Source organism: Geospiza fortis, unplaced genomic scaffold (genome assembly GCF_000277835.1).
Source record: "Geospiza fortis unplaced genomic scaffold, GeoFor_1.0 scaffold41, whole genome shotgun sequence".
Lineage (NCBI taxonomy): Eukaryota > Metazoa > Chordata > Aves > Passeriformes > Thraupidae > Geospiza > Geospiza fortis.
In genome coordinates, this window is record NW_005054299.1 from 15,645,753 (window position 1) to 15,667,083 (window position 21,331).

The 21,331-nt window shown below is 37.9% G+C and overlaps 1 protein-coding gene across 2 annotated transcripts in view; it reads left to right on the top strand.

The window, feature by feature from the left end:
• The first annotated feature begins 6 nt into the window (after nt 1-6).
• SPAST (spastin) overlaps nt 7-21,331 on the top strand; it is a 38,423-nt gene continuing 17,098 nt past the window's right edge. The window contains exons 1-7 of one of the 2 annotated variants that reach the window (XM_014308381.2): nt 7-106; nt 4,082-4,168; nt 5,403-5,486; nt 10,935-11,030; nt 16,903-17,087; nt 18,065-18,198; nt 18,497-18,590. In XM_014308381.2, coding sequence (XP_014163856.1) covers nt 76-106; nt 4,082-4,168; nt 5,403-5,486; nt 10,935-11,030; nt 16,903-17,087; nt 18,065-18,198; nt 18,497-18,590 — 711 coding nt within the window. In that variant the 5' untranslated portion in view covers nt 7-75. The remainder of the gene's footprint in view (nt 107-4,081; nt 4,169-5,402; nt 5,487-10,934; nt 11,031-16,902; nt 17,088-18,064; nt 18,199-18,496; nt 18,591-21,331) is intronic. The other variant, XM_031059212.1, reaches the window with a different exon arrangement.

Consider the following 21,331-nt stretch of genomic DNA (forward strand, 5'->3'; position numbering starts at 1 on the left):
GGCGAGGCGCCCGAGCCCGGCGGGGCGCCCGAGACGGTGCGGGCGTGCCACAAGCGGGCCTTCGAGTGCATCTCCATGGCTCTGCGCATCGACGAGGACGAGACAGGTAGGGAGGGAGCGCCCGCGGCCGCCCCGGGGTGCGGGGGGAGGCCGGCAAGGCCCTGGGCCGTGGAACCGCTTTAAGCTGAGAGCGAACAAAACCTGCTCGTGGGAGAAATACGGGGGGTGAACCGAGCTGTGTGCGGGGGGCTGCGGACACTGTGTGCGGGGGTGAGCCGGGCTGTGCCCGTGGGTGAGCTGGGCCGTGCCCGCATGCGGTGGCGGTGCTTTGGTCCCCGGCCGGGTCCGTCTCTGCCGCAGCCCGCGGGTGCGGGTCGGATCACAAAGCTGCGGCCCGGGCTTGTTCCCCTCGCAAGACAAGTGCTTGTATTTCTTCCCAGAAACTTAATTTTTGCCGCGGGGGTCTAGGTAAGGCGGTTATAAATTGCGGGCGGGTGTGTGACTGTAACTAGCCTTCACCAAGCCAGCTGGACAACAAAAGCAGCAAGGACAACAATAAGGGTGCATCCTACAGTGCACTGGCTGACAAATGATGTGAGTGCTCAGGCGAGGCTGCAGGTTACTTGGCCCTCTCAAAATGCCCATTTGGAGTGGTGTGACTTCTAAGGAAATAAATACATACGTTAAGTATTTTGGCAGTTTCTTAAAACGTGTTTTTCTTAAACTGTTTGACATGCATACTCTTAGAAAACCTAAAAACCTACCACTGTGTGATAAGACCTTAAGGAGAGCGTTTAGGGTTCAATGAAATAAAATAGAGGAGTGAGGATTTTTTACAAAATATTTGATACTGAATTAAATTTAATAATTTATTCTAAATGCAGCAGCATGATTGTGTCAGCATGCAAAAGGTAGGCTTTGGAGGCATGCTGTGCTGATGTTTAAAATTCTCTGGAGAAGTCAGAATGCTTTATTCTAAACTTTCAGTTGTGCTTTAATGAAACTGCTATCCTAGAGGAGGAGATTAAGCCCACAGGAGTAGGCCTTCAACAGAAGCTGCATGCTGACAGCACCATAAAAGCATGGGATGTGTCCTCCTTTGCGTTGACAGTTTGGGAGTGGCAGTGGTGTGCTCTGGGAGAGAAAAAAAGCCTGCACCATGTGCAGCAGGGTTAGTTCAGCACAGATGTACAGCGAGGGAGCACTGAGGGTCACAGGAACAAAGCATGAAAGAAGGTGAGGTAGCTGAAGGCTTCGGTTTTGTTGATGATTGCTCTGTGAGTAGCAAAGTCTTACCTTATCAGGCACCTGTTCCACTGCTGTGACCTCTAACTGTTGGTGGTTTGGAGGGTAAGCCCTTAAATATGAACTTTAATAATGGACTTGCTCTGTAGGTATCTTTAGGGTGATGATACATTAATTAGCTGCACAGGCCATATATTTAGTAAGATGGTCTTTGCTGCTAATTTGAGTAGTTACACAACTGTTACAGCCCTGCAACTGCAATATACATTCCACTAAGAAAGAACTCCCTTTAATACATAGATTTGTTATTTGCTTATCTGATTTTACCAGAGTATTTTGAAAATTTTTTGATCTGTAAACAAGCTTTTTACATCTTTAAAGAGAAAACTGTATGTTAGACATAGTATGTGAAATGGTTGGAATTTCTGAATTGTCTAATAGCCTGTTAGTTGTGTGGCATTTTTGCTGTTGTGGGAGCTCTGCATACTTCAGTCATTTTGTTAGCACTTCTGGTAAATTTTTTATGTTTCTGAATTAGTGGGGCAGTTATTCTTGTTTTGGTATTTTCACAATTATACTTATTATCTTTTCCTAAGAAGGCACATGTGGTGTGTTGACCCCTGCAAGCAGTTAAGTAAGCATCCACACAGCTGCTTGTTTACTCTTCTCAGTGGGACAGGGAAGAGCATAGGAGGAGCAAAAGTGAGGGGAAAAAAAAGGTGAGAAATCTGTCCAAGCAATGATTGCCTTGGAAGACAGCCCCCATTCAGTTATTCATCTACCCAGGTTTTTATTGATGAGCACTATATTGTATGATGCAGAATATTCCAATGGCCAGTTTGGGTCAGTCATCTTGCTAGTCCTCTCCCAGCTTCCTGTGCACCCTCAGCCTACTCACTGGGGATCCAGATGGGAAAAAGAAAACCTTGAGGTTTTGCTGTTCAGCAATACCCAAAACATTTCTGTGTTATCAACTGTTTTAGTCACAAATCCAAAACACAGTGCCATTGGGGCTGTTTGAGGAAAATGAGCTCCATTCTGCCAGAGCCAATATAGCAAGTCAGCGACTTCCAAGGACTGTGACATTTATTTTATTTTTAATGTCATAATCACTGAGAACTAGTCAACCATTCTGTGTGGAGTTGGAGCACAACCTTTGCAAACAGCTTGGTGTGGTATTGTGCTTTGGAAACTTTCTCCAGTTAAAAGTTGGAAGTGAAATTTTAATGATGACCTTGGCATGTTTGCAGTTGCCCCTAAGAATAACAAAGCCATTCAGGCTTTGTTAGCAGAGGTGGCTGGAATCGTCTCAAATCAGATTTTTATTTAGCTATAATCAGTATTAGATTTATGATTTACACTGCAGTTGAAACTGTTTCTGTGGGTGGTGGAGAGAAGAAGCTTAAAAAAAAAGTCTAAAGAGAGGATTGAAGTCACTCACCTTGGGTGATTTAATTTATCTAGCTTTGTCCTCAACAGTCAGGCTATATGAAGCTGGTGAAGAAAGGGCAGTAATGATTTAACTCCCAAAGTGTGTTCATGACTATAGGCAGGTGGTCTGTGGTTTGTGGTGGTAAGAAGAACAAAGCATGAAATCACCTGCACATGGGAACTTGCCAAATGTTATTATTAAGGGATTTTTTTTTAGTCTGAAGAGGAGCAAGAGAAAACCCTGAGAAGTATTCTAGAAATGCATTGAAATATTTTTACTAACACTGAAATTTGCTAGAAAATAGGTTTGATACTGAAGTTTTCAAAAGATTCAAAATATTTGAGTGTAGAAGCACACAACCACTGGTACCTGACACTTAGGAATAGTATTGTGAAAGATTGTCATCTGAAAATAGGGTAATCATATCTGAAGTTTCATTGTCGGCATTTTTAGTTTTTCCTACCATTAGTAGCTTGTTAATGCTGATCAGGTTTTATGTTCTAGTACCTAATTTGTTATATTCCTCTGTGGAAATGCATGCTTAGTGTGACGTAATTATGTTGCAAAATTATTTTTCAATATGCAGGCATATTAATTTTTAATGCAGAGTATTTATGGAAAGAGAGCAACATGAAGTAGATATTAATAGGTCTTCAGTGGTTGACTTGCAGTCATGGTGTCACATGGCTTAGGTCAGGCACAGGCATGTTCAAGGCTGTGTTTGCTGTAATATCCACTCAGGCCATGTTTGGTACAGAGGTGAGCTCTCACTCTGCTTGTGTTCTGCTTCATGTGGAACTTGACACACATCTGTAATACAGCAGTTTCGTAATAGCATGAACAAAGAAATGCCCTCATAACAAATGAGCTGCACTGCGCAAAAGGTAACCAGAGAAGTGTCTCTCATCTCTCTCATGTAGTGTCTTAGACTTGTTGCTTTTCTTCTTGAGTTTCTGTTCTTCTAGTGTTATTTTGGGTATTATTAGTGTTATTATTGGCTGTCACTGGAAGATCAAGAGGCACATCTCTAGTTGATGTTCCAGAAGTAAAAACTGTTAATTTCACTGTTTATGTTGGGAGGGAATATGTGTAGCTGAGCTTTTATTTTTTTATTTTTTTTTCGCAGGGGGAGGATGGATTTATTTCTTTAAGGCAGATGAAGAATTATTCTTGAAACAGGAAAAAGTGATTTGAGGCTGGTGTAGTACCTGTTCTTAATAGAAAAGCTTATTTGATATTTAAATAGATATAAAGTTGACAGTGTCCCTTTAAGACTTCCTTTTAATCACAGGATTTTGTTCAAGTATCTCTTCCTCTCTCTTACTTGTTTTATGCAGCATTATATAGAACCATTCTTAAGCTTTAATTCGTTCAAGAAAATAATGGGCTCACTTCCTTTTTAAGCAGGACAAAAGGAACAAGCTGTTGAATGGTATAAGAAAGGAATTGAAGAACTGGAAAAAGGAATAGCTGTCTTAGTAATTGGTCAAGGTAAGCCAGTTTTGAGTTTTGTGGAACTGATTTTGGTTTATGGCTTCTTTAAAGTGAGAAATCAATATTACTAAATATGGTAGGGGCTAGGAGCAGCCTGCTGTATGAATTATTTCATAAGGATCTTTCTTATTCCTGTTTTTAGCTGTAGGTGAACACTGGTCCTTTTCTCTGTTCCACCTTAATATTCTGGTCTATATCACATGCAAATCTTGCTCCAAATATTTTCAGACTCTGCAAAATCATAAGGAGTTCATGAACACTGTTAAGTAAAACATGTGATTTCTTATATAATGGGAGTGCCAAAATACTGGGTTTTGATTTGATTTGCTGAAGTTGACAGTTCATGTTCTCACTTATGCAGAATTTTTTATTCCCTTCAGTATAATCTAAAAAGAAACCCCCAATTTGGAATGGCCTGGCATTGTGTTTCTGAATAACTTCGGCAAAAATAACTGAGTATTTCCAACAAAGGAAGGAAGCCATCTCTCTATTTGGAAACATTTTAACCTTTAGTGTAGAAGCAATTATGTACCATAGAAATACAGGTGTAGTAAAGGACTGGCTGAAAATTTCTGTCCTCAAAATAATACTGTAATAATAACAACCCAAATCACCTGCCCCAAACCTAAACCTGTAAGTGTTTTTGAAGACTTGCATTTATTCCTTCACCTGTGTTTAAAAGTATATGGTGATCTTACGTAGGGGGCAATACCAGTGGCATTTGGTATAACCTGTATAAATTGCACAGTTTAAAAAAAAACTTGTCTTGAACAGACAATATTTCTTAGAAAGTGGTGTTAAAGTCTAATTCCATGTGTTTTGAAATGTAAAGGGACACAGTCAACTGAATATAAATCTGTTAATTTTGCTAAAATGAATTCTTTCAAATTGTACTTGCCTCTCAGTCACTTTTTTAAAATCTTTTTTTTTATTTGATCAGAGAAATGCAGAGACAAGGGACATATTAGGTCAGTATGAAATGTTAGACAATGCAAAGTAGTGTTTGGGTTCCCATCACTCTGTAAGCACTGTTGTAAAGCAGAGAGTGTCAGATAACTTTAAATTCTTGATTAAATAGGAAGCTTTAGAGTTTTCTTCGTTAGTTTTGTAATGAAGTTCCGTAGTGGAGGGGATAGATAAGGGGTGGGAGGAGGAGGAGGGAAGGCTGGGTATCAGTATTTTAGCACTTAATTTACCAGACTGTGTTTTAACATGGATTTTTCTTTGTAAGGTGATCAGTGTGAACGGGCTCGACGTCTCCAATCTAAAATGATGACAAATTTGGCAATGGCCAAGGATCGGTTGCAGCTTTTAGGTACCAGTTACAATTCATGACTTTGGAAAGTTTGTAATTATTTGCACAACTTCATTTAATATATTCTTCTAAAATATTACTTTGATTTTTAAAGTGAAGGAGTCATTATCTTTGTAGGGTCTCTTTAGTTTAATTTTCAGTTGGGAGTAAGTGCTGTTGATGGATTTTGAAAATGGAATTTCATGACCCACTTTCAGGTATAAAAGTAACTGAGAAGTCTTTATATCATAGCACACTTGATTCATAAAATGAGTAAGTCTTGATTAACTCCTAATGGGGTTTGTTCAGGATTTTTCTATTAGTACTGTAGTGAAATTTATGATATATTGCTGATCATGAGTGCCAAGTGTGCTTCTTGCAAGTGTAACTACTTCATGTTCTGTTGATTTTGCTGTCACTTATATTAACAATTTTCCTTTTTATTGGTAAATAACAATAATGAGGATGATGATAATAATTCTTTACTATCATGTAGACCATAAGGTTGTGAAATTCTAATTTTCTTGATTATTTTCTAGTAGTGTTCTATTTTGAAATTAGAAGGTACGGTCATATTTTTCAGAAGCATAGTGTTGTATAGCTTTAGCTTTATTAAAATTAAATGTTGTATATAAGTTTTTAACAGAGTAAAAAGCCTTCCATCAAACAACAGACCCATTGCCCTGTGTAGTGCATCTTCTAAATTTAAAACTGAAAATGCTTTCAGTTCAGGCAGTAAAAGTAAAATAAGGGGTATTTTTTAAATTGTTCTTCAAGGGTACGCTAACAAATGTACTTGATTTTAACTTGCATATCCCAGCTTTAATCTTACCCTCTCCTGTGTGGAGTTCTACTAACTCTTTCTTCCAGGACCATATAGAGCAGATGGGAAAACTTGGGCTCTCTTCTCCTCTTACACTTCATAGTTCTGTGGTCCTGGCTGGTGATTGACAGGGAAGTAGTGACAGTCCCAAGGAAGTGAGCCCCTTTTGTTTCTCTTGAGTTCCTAATGTCTTTAGTATTTTTTGAAAAAAATTGAAGGGGACAGGAGGTGAAAGAAGCATCTGCCTTCTGTGCTTTATTATGGGTGTTTCTTCATACAGTTTAAGTATATGGAGACAAGATATTTTCCACTTACTAGAGTTAAAGGCTGACTTCTAGAGGTAATATGAACTAGGGAGCAATAGAGTGAAAGGGATTACATGTAACAATCTTTGGTAAGATATGGCTTGTTTGTGTTTTGGGGGTACTGCTTCATCCTTGCTTGTATTACTTTAGTAGTGCTTGCAGTGTTGGTAAGTTGCTTACTTGCTGTGATCTGATTGGAAAGAAACACAGGGTAAAATTCACAAAAAAACCCTGAAGTTGTAGTATATTCATCTCTACTACCAGAATGTGTGATCACATGCTTTTTGTTTGCTTCATTCAAAGTGCAGATTGAAAGGTAAACAGATAGAATAGTGTTTATTACGTTAGTTGATGTAAAATAAAGTTTTATTTTTATTTTTAAATTATTAGTTTAACACTTTGGTTTGCCTAGGTTCTTGTTAATTTTTATTGAGGATGTGCTTCATACAATGTACCTAAAAGTGAAATTGGGTAAAAAGGAGCAAGTGAAGTCATGTGCCCTTTAAGAAGACAAAAGATGTGGTTTGGAGGGATATTTCAATAGTTTTAAGTCCCTACAAGTTTGATCATTAGAGTTCTATTTGAGTAATATTTTATGCCATCCAACCAACTTTGAAGTATTGACAGCATCTTTTTTATTATTTTTGTCTGTCATTTTTCATAGATTTTGTTGAAATTTAAAGTAATCTAGAGTTGAATTCCGTGTGCCATTCTAAACACACTTTTAGCCTGTTACTTATAGTAACAGATATTTGGAAGTTTTTGAGTGGTGTAAAGATCCTTTTGTAGTTGAATTAAGGATGAGGCTCTTGAAGCTATTACAGTTTGATGAAGTGATTTTTTCTATGAATTGAACTCATCAGTGTTGTCTGCTTTGTGGAATTTCTCCCTTTCTTAAGTCAGAATAGGCAAGTCCTTTATTACATTAGCTGAAAGGATAAGCAAACCAGACAATAATGCCAAATATTTCATCCTGCTTGCTAGAGGGAGATGTGGTTGCAAACTGCCTAACTCAAATGCCATCCAGTCAAGCAGGTTACATTGTTAGTTCATAGAAAGCGAAAATTAAATCATGCTGATGACAACTGTCCCTTGAAAGTGCTCAGTGTTGTTGGTTTTTTTGGGGTTGTTTTTTTGAGCTGTTGATACACCACCTGTGTTACATCACATGTACCTTTAAGTTGCATGACCCCACTGATGGGGGTGTTGGACACTGCTGGTAAGAGTGTGATGTCTGCTCACACCCTTGTGTTACCACTCTGTCATCACACCGCTCATACTTTTCAATGTTGGAAGAGGATGCAGCTACCCACTGTGGATGATGGGTTTTCTACTTTGAGCCCTGTTTTCATCCTGAGTCTAAATTATGTATCTTACTCTGTTTGAACCTGTCCTGTGATACAGTCTGAAAGCTGAAGTGACTGCTGGTGTGTTTCAGGTCAGCCCAAGGGGACTTGATGGCTTTGACAGTCCATTGACAATTTTGGGTTGTGCTGGCTGTGAGGGGACTTGTAATTTCTTCCATTTGATTTGGTGGTGGCTCCCCATTTTTGACATGGTTTAGGGTGCGTTTTTTGTGTGGTTAAATCTTGCTTTGATCGTCTTCCCACACCTGGTCTCTCCTGGATGACTGATCACCCATGTTAGAGTCATTAAATTTGATGTATTTAGAATGACAGAAGGGTATTTGTTTTCTACAGTCAATACACAGAACTTGGCAGCTTGTTGTTCCTAAAGATGGATGGCTGTAATGGCCAGTGCAACACTATTCAATTCTAATGGTACTTAGGTGTTTTACCAATCTGTGTTCTCTCATTTCAGAGAGACTTTCTGTAGGGGCACAGATTTCTGTCACAAGTGCCTTCCTGGGTATTGAGTGTTGCTTCAGTATTTTGGTTGAAGAGTATATGTGATACATAATTCAATTATCTGTCATCAGTATCCTCTTTGGAAGGTATTATTATTTCTCTATTCTGCCTCTGTAGGTATGGTCTTCAATGGACACCTTGTGGAATATTTCACTTTCTTTGGAAATGGTGCTTTTTGCTTCAGGCTTATGTTACAGGGTAGCATTTTTTTAGTAGCTAGTAGTTTCCTTGAACTCAAGCTCTAGTGTTGCCTAAATAAGGCAGAGGCTGCAGTGCTGTTTGTTTGGCAGGTTTATGTCAGCGTTGTATCATGAAAGTGAAATAATGAATGAGAATCTGTGAACTTTCTGTCAGTGTCTGGAAAAATAGGGAGAAAGTATTTCAGTGGAAGATGGTGGTATCCTATAATTCCCTGGAATAATATTTAAAAGCTCAATTTATTTTTGATATTCCAGAGGAACCTACAGCTATACTGTCCCTAAAGAAAGCTGATATATATTTGCCTTTTGAAATTTTATGTGCAATACTGAAATGAAATTTTAATAGGTAATATGATGAGAGGACTCTGAATTGAAGCTGGACAACAGTTGGATTGCATTTTTTCTTTGGCTGGAGTTCTGGAGTTCTTGAATATGTGGGACTCCATAAGCATTGATAATGTAGTAGAACCCTAGTGTCAGATTGTAGCATTGAAGCAAGTAGCATTTCCTGAACTCCTGCACAAGCCAATTGATGTTATTATGGTTGCTCACTAGAAAGTTTTTTTTATTAAGTTCAGAAATGTTCTCCAAAACTCAGCTGATTATCTAATATCTTCAAAGTCTATTAATACTACTTTTGTTTCCTAAGCTTCCTGTATGTTCTTTCTATTTGGGTTGCATGCACTGGTCAGGGAGTAGACCATTCTGCTGCCTCCTTTGGTACTGCTGTGTCCACTAAAGTAGTGCACTGTCTGCAGTCAGTCCTGCTAAAAGGATTTTCCTTACCTGTCTGGAGAGGAAAGCTTATGAGGGTAACTTCTTGGAAGTTGCAGAGCTTGTGGTTGTTTGTAGGCTGTTCTTGTGTGACTGACATTTTTTGTTTTACTCTTGATTCTTCAAAGCTTTCAATTTAAAATGAAGTAAACTTTGTGCACACATACTAATCTTGGGCTTTAGCTTTTCATAAATGTCTGTAAGTAATAAGTTTTCATTCCAAACTGCATCTTGTTGAACCTAAATGTTATTAAGCCATCACTTTAACTATGAAGTGTAAGAATACTGTTCAGGAAAGCTAAGCAGTGAGTGATGAAGAGCAGGAAGAAGAAAGGAACAAAGCAGAAAGATTAGGGAGAGATCTGTAACAGGTAAAGAAGCCTAAGGAAGGAGGTGCTCATATACTTGTTTGTACCATCTGCAGGCTCTGAATGGCACTTCTTCCTCCAGCCAGGTTATTTATGATCTTAATTGTGTATGCTTTCACTAGAATTCGTCTGCTTTTGCAATACATGCTTTCATAGTACCAGAGAACATTGCTTTTGCTTTTCTACTTGGCATCTCTTTTCTTGCAGTTTCTTTGTAGTGTTATGTCTTGTGGGGGGAGCAGAAGGGAAAAAAAGCAGGAGGGAATGAGAGAGCTTGACAGTGTATGCATTACATCCTTGCAAACCGTGGTTGGTTTTTAAAACAAGAGGGGTATGTGTGGAGTAAAGATGGGAGAGGTACCCAAAGGTATGGCCTAGAGGTTTTTAATGGCAGTGGGAAAAAACAGGAGTAGTAGTGGGGCTGCAGGGAACAAGTTAACTTTTCTTCTGTGTTTGCAGCCTTGCACCTCTGACTTATGGTGTGGCTGTTTCTCATTACTTCTCAGAGTTAATTTCTTTAGCTTTATAAATACTGTATTCATGTGTTTCTGAAGTTAATCTTCCTAAAGAACACAATTTGCACGACAACTTTATTGACTTAATTTCAAGGCAATTAAATATCTAAATAGAGGTGTCAAATGACATCGTTGTAATGTGTATATGGTGTTCTGCTTGAAGTTTGAAGGTTTCTGTAAAATGTTGACTAGCTGTTACTACTTAAGTGGAACATTTATTATGCAGAGAAGTGAGGACTCCTTGCACCTGGTCAAAAATAACACCTTGAGAAGGACATTCAGAAATGTGTTATCAACATGAATATTTATTAAATTAAATTGAGTTAATCCTGAACATTGTGTTTAACAGTAACTGCAATCACTAGACTGGAAAGATTGTAATTCACTCAGCCATAGAGGGTGAGTCTTAAAGCTGTTTTCAGTCATGCTCATATTAACAGAGTTTACTTACACATTTGCTGAATGTGTAGAATAGATAGAAGTATTCCTTTTAACTATAACAAAGCCAAACTTGACATTTCTGTGTTCAACATACATAAATTTTCTTGGTTCATTTTTGGTTTTTGTTTGTTTATTTTGTCCTTTTTCCTCCCTTCCCCTCTGTTCCACTATGTAGAGAAGCTGCAGGCAGTTTTGCAAATTTCCAAGCCGCAAATGGAGGTCTATAATGACAGTACTAACCTGGCATGCCGCAATGGACATCTCCAGTCAGGTGGGTTTGGTTTTACCAGCACCTATTGAGGGGATGTCTCTCAGTTCCTGGTGTGTTACAAGGCAAAATAATGCAATGGTATATTCTGGCCCCACCAGCTTTAAAATAAAATAATTTATATTTCTGTTTTTAAAGGCTTTGTATAAAATACATTCCATCCTTTCCATGGCTTTGACAATACTGTTTTATTTTGTAGTATTCAGTTTTCTCTTACAATGACTGTCCTAGAATTCATATCTATTTACTAAGGAAACATTTTAGAAAATATTTCTCATGTAATATTCTTCAAGGAATTACTTTAAACCTGTTTTAGAAAGTGTCAGTGTTGGATATATAGGTTATATGTTGTGCCTACATAAATTAGCTTTTCCTTTATGATATTGTGAATATGCATTAAGCAACTTAAAAATTCTGGGGGTTTTTGCATCAAGAAAGTGAGATGCAATTGAAATGAGAGGAGAATGACAGCAGCTCTTGCATTTTGTCAAAGAATGTTGTTTTAATCCTTTCCCAGAAGACTGAACCAAACTTATTAATATAGCAGAAATTAACCTTTTTTGTCCATAAACAAGGTGTAAAGTTGTGCAAGTCCAAGGGTTACTTAAAGTACAGAATGTTTGCAGCTGTGGGATCCCTGATATAGTACCATGAAAGTCAGGCTATTAGCAGGCATCTGGATTTCTTAAATGGTTGGTTCCTATGCTCTTGTGCTTGCTTTTTCTGTCTTTTTGGGGTGTGGGGCAAGGGAGTGTTTTTTGTAAGAACACGCTAGTAATACACTTTTTTCCTTAAAAGCACAGTAAAGGTGGTTATGCTTCAATCTGCTAATCATCTTGCTATTGTTCTTCCTTTATACATGTAAAACAGTATTTTCATATGGACAGCTCTAATAATTTAAAAACACAAAGTAGATGACAGAGTTTCTTAGAAAACTACAGAATCAATTTGCAGGCTACTTCAGATAAGAGGGCTGTTTTCTCTACCTGAGAAGGTAGAGGTGCTTCAGAGCTATTGAGCCACAGGGCTCTGGCATAAGCTTAGTTTTCTGTCTGTGGGAAGTGTTACCTGCCCTGTTGCCTAATCAGGTTGGGCTTTTTAAAAGTTCTGGATTTTATGAAGTATGAAACATGGTCATTTTTAGTTTTAACACAAACAAAGTATCTTTTTGCCCATCATGTGGTCTAAAATTACATTGCTTTATTTTATTTGCCTTTAAAGGCCAAAGACTTTGCAGATGTTTTTGCTTCATAATTTTGTGTAAGATTCTATTCTCACAGCTATGTTGCACATTTTTTCTATTTCCAAAGTGTTACTGATTTGAGATTCTTCCTACTTTCAAGATACTATTTGTGTCAGCCTTCCCACCCAATTTACTTGATTCTTACACAAATGATTGGCCATCCCTGTCTTCAGCATTTGTGGTTTCCAAACTTGCATGAAGGGGTAGAGATTTTTCTTGGAAGTTTATCTTCGAGTTTTATGCTGAGGTTTTTCAAGACCTCATGGCAGTAGTATCACCTGCCCTAGTTGCAGAGGGCTATGCAGTAACTTGTCTAAAGAGTAATAACAAGTAGCCTTGACCCAAACCTTTACTGGGAAATAATATTAATTTAATATTCATCATTCTTCTTCTCATAGCAGTCTTAAATTAGATGTAAAACAATTTACCTATATTTTCCCCCCTCAAATGTGGTTGTTTTCCTTTGCATTGTGGATTGTAGTTTTCTCTTTTTTTTAAACAAGCTAGGGAAGGAAATTATGCCAGTCTTGCCAAAGGCAGAGTTTGAGTTTTATGAACTCATTCACTTGTCGTACAATAGAGTGTTACAGTAATTCCAGTGTATACCATTTTATGTGTAAATGCCAGCATGATGGATGACCAGACAGAGCATTACATTTCTATTACCTCAACATGAATACTAGCAGCTAGCTAGTATTTTATCTCATTTTTCACATGGAAGGAGTTGCTGGCATGTCTTTAATAGTAGGCATATACTGGCACTGTTTGTTATGGTGCAGAAGTTCTATCTTTAATACTGAAATTTTCAAATGAGTTCTCTGAGTGGAAGAACAAGTAGCAATAAGATTGTTTATAACAGGATAATTTGACAAAAGCAGATCTTTGACTGATGTGGATCTGTCAGTTCAGAAAGGAGAGCAGCTGTAATTCCTGGCTTGTGTAGCTGTGCTGCCACTGAAAACATGCAGCATGTCCTTCTTAGTTCCTGGAGCTTTCTGTTAAATAGCTTTTATTACTTGCATCTACCTATTTGAAATATCTGAATTGAATTTTTGAAGAATTGCGATTTTGGGGGCTGTTGTGAATGCCGATCCTGAATAATGATCAGTCTTACAATTGCTGCAAGTTTAAAGCAGCAATTTTTTGGTTTTGTTGTTTTTTTTAAATGAAATGACATACATAAAGTTACAGATAGTTTTAGACTGATGGATTTTTCTTCCAACTCGGTATCCACAGGCCATGTACAATAACTTGTTTTAGTCCCTTTATCTTACTTCTCAATAGGCATATGTAGGGAATTTCTGAGGAATATTCCCTGATGGTTTTTAAGACGTCACAGCTGAAGGCTGGAAATTGTTCTGCGGTACTGGAATTGCTGCTGTTAATTTGATTTTAAACTTTTATTTTGGATGCTTGAGACGTTAGAGACTAGTAGAAGCTTGTTTATTGACGTGTGCTTTAATTTGGTTTAAGTGCAGGAAAAAAAATATAATGGGTTTGCTTTTTTGGAAATATAAAGGATGTTGTCATATTAAATAAATGAGCTACAGTTGAATAATTTTAAGATTGTTTTTGCATTTCCAGGTATATAATATAATCAAGCTTCTCTTAGATTTGTTCAAACATACTTGTACTTTATCTTTAAAACCAGTTTAATATAATAAGCATCTATATTATGTAATAACTTTTAACATTTCTCTCTATAAGGGAGTCTGAAATTGGGCACCTGTGTCTGCATCTTATCACAATTTAACCAATAGAAAACTTCAGACAAAATTTTGCTACTTGCTTGTTTGTAATTTGTGTTGTGTGTGTATTTGGATGGCAGATGAAAATTGCAGGGATGCTTTCAGGACCAGACAGCTATTATGTCTGTGTAATCCAGTGGTGTGAGCCTGAAGCAATGAAGTAAATTATTCTGTCCAGAATTAGAGAGTAAAATCAAACTGGTTAAGCATCTATTACTATTCTATAAGTATGTATGAAGTAGACAGTTGAACTGTTAGTGTTTCAAATACCCTTGAAAAAATTCCATGTTGTCTCTTCATGATTAGAACGTATTTTAGGTACTTCCTTATTGTTTTATGCAGAACAGTGAAACATTTGGCTGAAGGCTGCTGGAGATACTATGAAGGCATTAAAGTCACTTGCTGTGTATTTCCAGACTTTCAATAGATAACAAATAAAAATGGGTAAGAAATGTGTTTGGGGTTTTTTTTCAGCAAATATGTGTCTTGCATAGTGGAACAGTAGGAGCTGTCTGATGTGTGATGTTCACTTAAACACCTCATGCTTTAGAAATAGATAAGCTTTATAGCAATTGTAATTCTGAACTATTTGATAACATTTTTATTTGTTACTTCAATGAAAATTTGTATGTAAAATGAAGCTTCCCTCTGGAATTGACATTCAGCAAACAGCTCTGTTCAGGAGTTATTCATCAGTGCTTCTTTATGTGCTACCCATGAGGACTGACAACAAAACGTGTAAACCTACAGGTCTTGGGTCCTGGAGGTGCAGTTAGAGTAAATAATAATTTGAATTAAACCTTGTCTCTTTTCCCTTCTTTCCTCCTATCTGTTTCCAGCTTCCTGAAATACTCCTTACCTGTGCAATTTTATGACCCTCAAAATTGCAGTATCTGTGTGGAGTAGTTGAGCAGCATGTTAGGGTGAAGGACATGGAGAAAAACTAATTTTGGTTTTTGAAGCCTTCCCAAGTTGACTTCAAGCCAGCTGTGCAAATGAGGTTGAGGTGGGCTAAAAAAAAGCCAACCAAACTGAGTGCCACCTTTTGATTAAATTGGACCAGTCAAAGTGCTGAGTTGCTAGATGTGTTAGCAGATTCATATACTGCTTTTTGAACTTGAAAGTTAGTAAGTATACCTCATTTTAAAGAGTTTTTGACTTGGAAATTCCTGTGCAGGAATGACTAAATAAATGGATGCAGTTCTGGAGCTGTGTGTGGTTTAGTCACAGTAGCCAGTTTTGGTGGTTTTTCTTGTTTTTTGTTTGTTCATTTGTTTTTAAGAAGAAACATATCCCAGGTAAATATACTTAATTATATTAGTCAAGTTGCCTTGTTTCTTGCATATTGGTGCAACAGCACTATTTATTGTGACACCAGCAGAGTTTCTATAACTCTAAAAAGGGATAGATTTGTGACTGAAGAAGGGCTTTAGAAACTTTTTCGCTGAATTATTAAGGCTGCCTGCAGGCTGTGTAGAGATTAGGTCCTGGTTGTACATTTAAGGAGGCTGAGAATATAGTAGTAATCAGTTGATCCTTTCATGATACTGTTTGACTGAAGTATTCTTTGAGTTTTTTAAACACAACATTTAAAATTATGAGGGTTTTTACTTAAAGTATTTTTCATTGAACTGCAATGTTATAAGTTAAAAATCCTTCATAGAGTCACTAATTTCCTTAAAAATCAGAGTTTTTTGGCCTGTTCCTTAAGACTAGCAGGTCAAATTGAGTTGCAAATTTCTACAATCCTAGTGAAGACACTTGAAGCTGAAATCTATTTTGAGCTTCCTTACCTCTGATGCCCTATTTCTCTTACCTAATCAAGACTCCTTAATCCTTTTAAAAGGATATAAAATAAGACAGTATTTATAGTTTCCATTGCAGACAACAGTACTGTACTAGACAGTTTCCAGTAGTGTATTCCTACCACAAAAAATACCCTAATCTCAAGCTATGCTCTAATCGTTAACCAGCCTGACCAACCTGCCTGCTTGCTCTCACCTTCTTACCTCTTAATCTCTGATTTGATGTTTTACACTTGTCATTTCTGTGCCCAGGAACTTTATTTTATTGTGTATCCCATATGTTCAAAGTAGACATCAAGTGCTATTTTGTTTACTCTGAATCAGAATGACTTTTTGTAGTTTGATGGCCTGTGGCCAATATTTTAAGCTTATCTGTCACCAAATTTGAGACTTTTCTGCTTCATCATGGAGGTGAATAAGTAGTGTGAGTGGAATGTCTGGTGATGTTTATATGTAGTTTAAGACTGAATTTTTGATGTAGGAAGGTAAGCTGCTTCAGAGTGGTCCATTCAGAATTTACTTACACCTTGAGATTCCTGAAGTGAAAGCAAGTTGAAAGAAAAAATACCTAACAGTCACTTGCAAGTATAACTACTACTGTAATTTTTCCAGATTAAAATGCCTTGGAGAAGCTTCTGTGTGGAAGGTGCTAGATAATGTTAACTGGCATCCTATTAACTAGCCTGCTAACATCACTTAAAGAATAAATACTCAGAATCTAAAGGCTTGACATTTGGGGGTTATTGTAATGATTATTTTTAAGAGTTCTTGGGAAAGAAGACAGAAGACTTTGCATCATAAGGAGTAGATGGTGTTCTTTCCTTGATAATGGGACTAAGTTATCTCTGGCTTTTCTAAGATGGCTAACTAGGGTTAATTTTGAGAGCTAAAAATTAGAATTTTATCTGTCGGTGAAAACAGCAATCAATAGTCCCTTAAAAACACTAAACCTCTTTAGAAATGTGTGTTGTTCTTCTATAATGCTGTATTATACGTTTCAACACTTCTATCTTCTACTTGCAGTTGGTGGTAAAGTATGACTGCTGCAAATGTTCTTACAACACTGGTTTTCTTTATAGAAAGTGGAGCAGTTCCAAAAAAGAAGGACCCCCTAACACACACGAGTAATTCCCTTCCTCGTTCAAAGACTGTTGCAAAAACCGGATCCACAGGCCTTTCAGGTCACCACAGAACGCCCAGCTACAGTGGGGTATCATCATCTGTGTCTAGACCAGCACCTAATCCTACACCTTCAGCTCACAAGGTATAGTGAGGATAAATATGGAAGTATACCCTTGAAAAATCAAATGTAAATTCCAGAAGAAGCTTTGGATTTAATGCCTTAATTGCAGTATTGTAGCAGCAGAAAGTTTTTGAAAAAACTCAAACTCCAAATTTTTAGCCAGGCCTCTTGAGGTATGCTGCAGAGTGGATTTTAGAAATTGGAGGGCATCAGGTGGGTGCGTGGGAAAAAGGATTTTAAATATAATCACAGTAATAAATACTACTTGTTTTTAAAATTGCATGGGAAGCTGAGTGAAAGTTACCTAGAAGAAAAATAAATGTTACTTCTAGTATGTAAAAGAGAGAAAAGCCTCTTATTCCAGAACTGCAATATTTTTCCCCCTACATGTTCTTCTCTTCCAAAGCATGCATGCATGCACAGGTTGTTTTGCAGACATAGTGAAAAGCAAATTATGCTTAGGCTGGGACTAAAACACAGAAGTCTTACAGTAAGAATACAGAAAATTACAGCATTTCTTTTGACCTGTCTTTTTCCCTTCCATCCTTATTACCCAGTAAAGTGGAATAAAGAGCAGAATGGACTGAACATAACTGTTCTGTTAAAGCATTATTGCTGCTATATTATGAAGACTTTTAAGTGGCCTGTTACAAAGTACAACAGTAGTAGGAATTCTTGCTTATAGGTATTGAGAACCTGAGATGGTTTGTGAATGCTTATTTCCAGAATGTGCTGGGGGAAATCCTGTAGTTAAATAAATGAATTATCAAGCAAAAAACCCTCAAACCACAGACACTTCACCACTGGAACCCTAAGATATCCTACTCATGACTGACTGATACGATAGTGTGATTTGTAGGAAAATACAGCAATAGAATTTTGGGTGTTTGTGAACATGCTGTTTTACTGGAGCAAATGAAATGTAGATCTTATTTTGTTTAACACTACACTTTCAAAGTATTAATCTGGGGTTTTGGTTTTTTCTTCCCCCTCTCCAGGCCGCTCCTAAAAATAGCAGAGCAATCAAGCCTTCTACTCCTACCACTGCTCCTCGAAAAAAGAAAGACACTAAGATATTTAGGAATGTGGACAGCAATCTGGCTAATCTTATCCTGAATGAGGTTGTTGATAGGTAAGTATGAAGAAAAGTAGGCTTTTCAATCCAGTAAATCAGTTTTGCATTCAGTACAATCTTGGTCCACTTGGAATGAAATTAGTACTTCTACTTTGTTGGGGTTTTTGTAGGATTTTTGGGATGGGGTTTTTTATTGTTACTTTGGCAAAAGAATGTTTTAAAATACTTAACAATGTAAATTGTAGATTTTCTCAAAAGGGTTCTGTATAGATTGTCAAGTGCATTAAATTAGTCAGCTGCGGCTGAAAAAGAGTATCTCATTGTTAGACTAATTAGTATTCCATTTCTTTGTTAGTGGGCCAGCTGTCAAATTTGATGATATCGCAGGGCAGGAACTGGCTAAACAAGCTTTGCAAGAAATTGTTATCCTTCCTTCTCTTAGACCTGAGGTAAGCAACTGGGTATTGTTATCAATCTGTGACAGGGTTAAAGAAATGTGCTGTGCTTCACACATGAAATGATGATTCTTGAATCCTGTTTTTACTGATTATGCAGCTACAAGTAGCTGTGGGGTCCTAGCCATCTTGGAAAAGGAGAATATAGGATTTATATGTTAAAATACTACCATGAAATTCCTTGTCTTCTGGTTAATCTGTGTTGCAGAAAGTGACTGGAGCAAGAAAAAAAAAAATAAACCCCCCAAAAACCCAAACTCATCTCAAATCAGTAAACCACAAACCCCTAAAAAAACCAAACAAAACCAAAACCACAACACCCCCACAACCCCATAAAACAAACAAACAGCAAAAGCAAACAAACAAAAATTCTCACTGTTTGTCAGGCTGACTGTTCCAGATAGCTATAGCTGCGTCTCCAACCCTATATGGCCGTGTAAGGGACAAAGCCCCCAACTGGAAGGGTGAAATGGGAGAGGTTTGTATAGGTAAATTAGGTTGTGACACTCTGGAAAAATGTTGCTGTTACTGTGATCATCCTCTCTGTGAGAGTGTTGGTCAAACACTGAATATTTTATTCACAGATGGAAAAGATGCAAAGAAGTGTAGTGAACAACTAAATACACTGAGATATATAAGATTTGAGGGCAGATTGCCTCTTGGCTGTATGGAAGTTGATCATTTAGGCTTTTATTTATCATAGATGGTACCTCAACTACTGTTTAAATTCAGGCCTAGTCTGCTTACTGCTGGAATATTCTGAGCTACTTTTAAGGAAAAAATAAATTGGTCATTTTCTAAAGCTGAACTTACTAAAAGTTCCAGTACTTTTGAGGGAATTGCAATGATTTCCTGCAGTGCTCTTATGAGATCCCCGCTTGGAGTGCTTTGTCCAGTTCTGGGGTCCCCAGCAGAGGAAGGGCATGGACCTGTTGGAGCAAGTCCAGAGGAGGAACAGCCAGATGATCACAGGGCAGGAGCAGCTCTCCTATAAGGAAAGGCTGAGAATTTGGGTTGTTAAGCTTGGAGAAGAGAGGGCTCCAGGCTGACCTTATTACATTATTTCAGTACCTGAAGGAGACCTAAAAGAAAACTGTTTACAAGGGCAGGTAGTGACAGAACAAGGGAGAATGGCTTCAAACTGAGAGTAGGTTTAGATTTGGGTATTATGAAGAAAGTATTCACTGGGAGGATGATGAGACACTAGAACAGGTTGCCCAGAGAAGTTGGGGATGCCCCATCCTGGAGTTGTCCAAAGCCAGATTGGAAGGCACTTTGAGCAGTGGGCTCTTGTGGAAAACGTCCCTGCCCATGACAGGGAAGCTGTAAGTAGATGATCTTCAAAGTCCCTTCCAACCCAGACACACTTTATTATTCTATGATTATTGAAGTAAAATTGCTGTTTGTACTTTTTGCTTGCTTGTGGGTCTCATTTGTTGCATGGACAGTGACTGGAGTTGCCTTGTGGTTTTCCCCTTAGTGCAGCTACTGGTTTTGAGGCAGCGTAGGGAAGAAACCTTAAGCCTGGCATAGCATCACAGAAATACAAGCTGTAAGGAGAAAAAAAACTTTGGCAACAAATGTGTGCGCTCAGATGTTGTTATGCAGAAGGAAGATGTCATTATAGCATCTCTGTTACTACAGTGCAATAACATGTCAAGTGTGTTGTTCAGTGGCACCAGCACTGTGAGCTGGGTCGGAAGGACTTGGAGGTGGGAGGCTTGGAGTGGCTTTTCCAGTAACATGGTATTTTCAATAAGGTTGTCTCATATTGCAATGGGCCTGACCTTGGTGTAGGTTGAGATGTAATAAGGACAGAGAATCCCATGAATTTTTAAACTTTCCTTGGAAGTAGAGAGGGTTGGTTTTATTCCTTATAAATGAGCACAGTAGATGTGGCCTCTGTAGGGGGATACTTAGTTAATTAACACTAGTTCAATTTTGATCTTAATGAGTTTTGAACTCAAATTCATATTTAACAAGCCAATGGCAGTTTTGTAGGAGAGCAAATGTTGTGGTACAGGTGGTAAGCAGGAAACATTGGTTGAAACCATTTCAGTGGTAAGATGCTAATGACATGCTAGCAGTTCAGACCATGTTAAGTATAATTACCTTGTTAACAAAAACTTGAAAAGCTTTGTGTATCTCAGTAATAAATGTCGGTGCAGCTGAACTGTAGGTGATGATCAAGGTGAGAAAGAGTTATAGATTTGATCTGGGCTGTGTGAAAATGGTGGAACTCCCCAAGAATTATTTCAAACAAAAGAAGTCAGACAAAAAATGCACATGGTGGTAAGCAGCATGGAAAGCAGAAGCACTGGAGTGTTCACTTAGTGAATAGCTGGGTAACTACTTTTAGGGATCAGAGTCAAGCACAAACAAAATGCTGTGGATGATAAAATAATAAGAGAAAACACGTCTTGGTCAGTCATGACAGAAATACAACACTGGAAATGGACCTATTTGTTGTCATGGATATTGTGGAAAGAAATGCCTGCAGACAGTGCTGATTACACATGGGATGTATATGAGATACCCTCCTATTGCTTTTGCTTGTTTGTTTGAATTATTGGAAGCTGGAAGGGAGGGGTGAGTATGAGACCAAAAGAGAAACTCTAAAACTTTTGAGGGAAGGGGTAAAGACAAAGTGCTAGAGAAAATAGGCAAGAGTAATAACTAAAAGTTATGTATTCTGTGAGAATTTGTAGACTTGCTTGCACTAGGTGTGGTGGGAG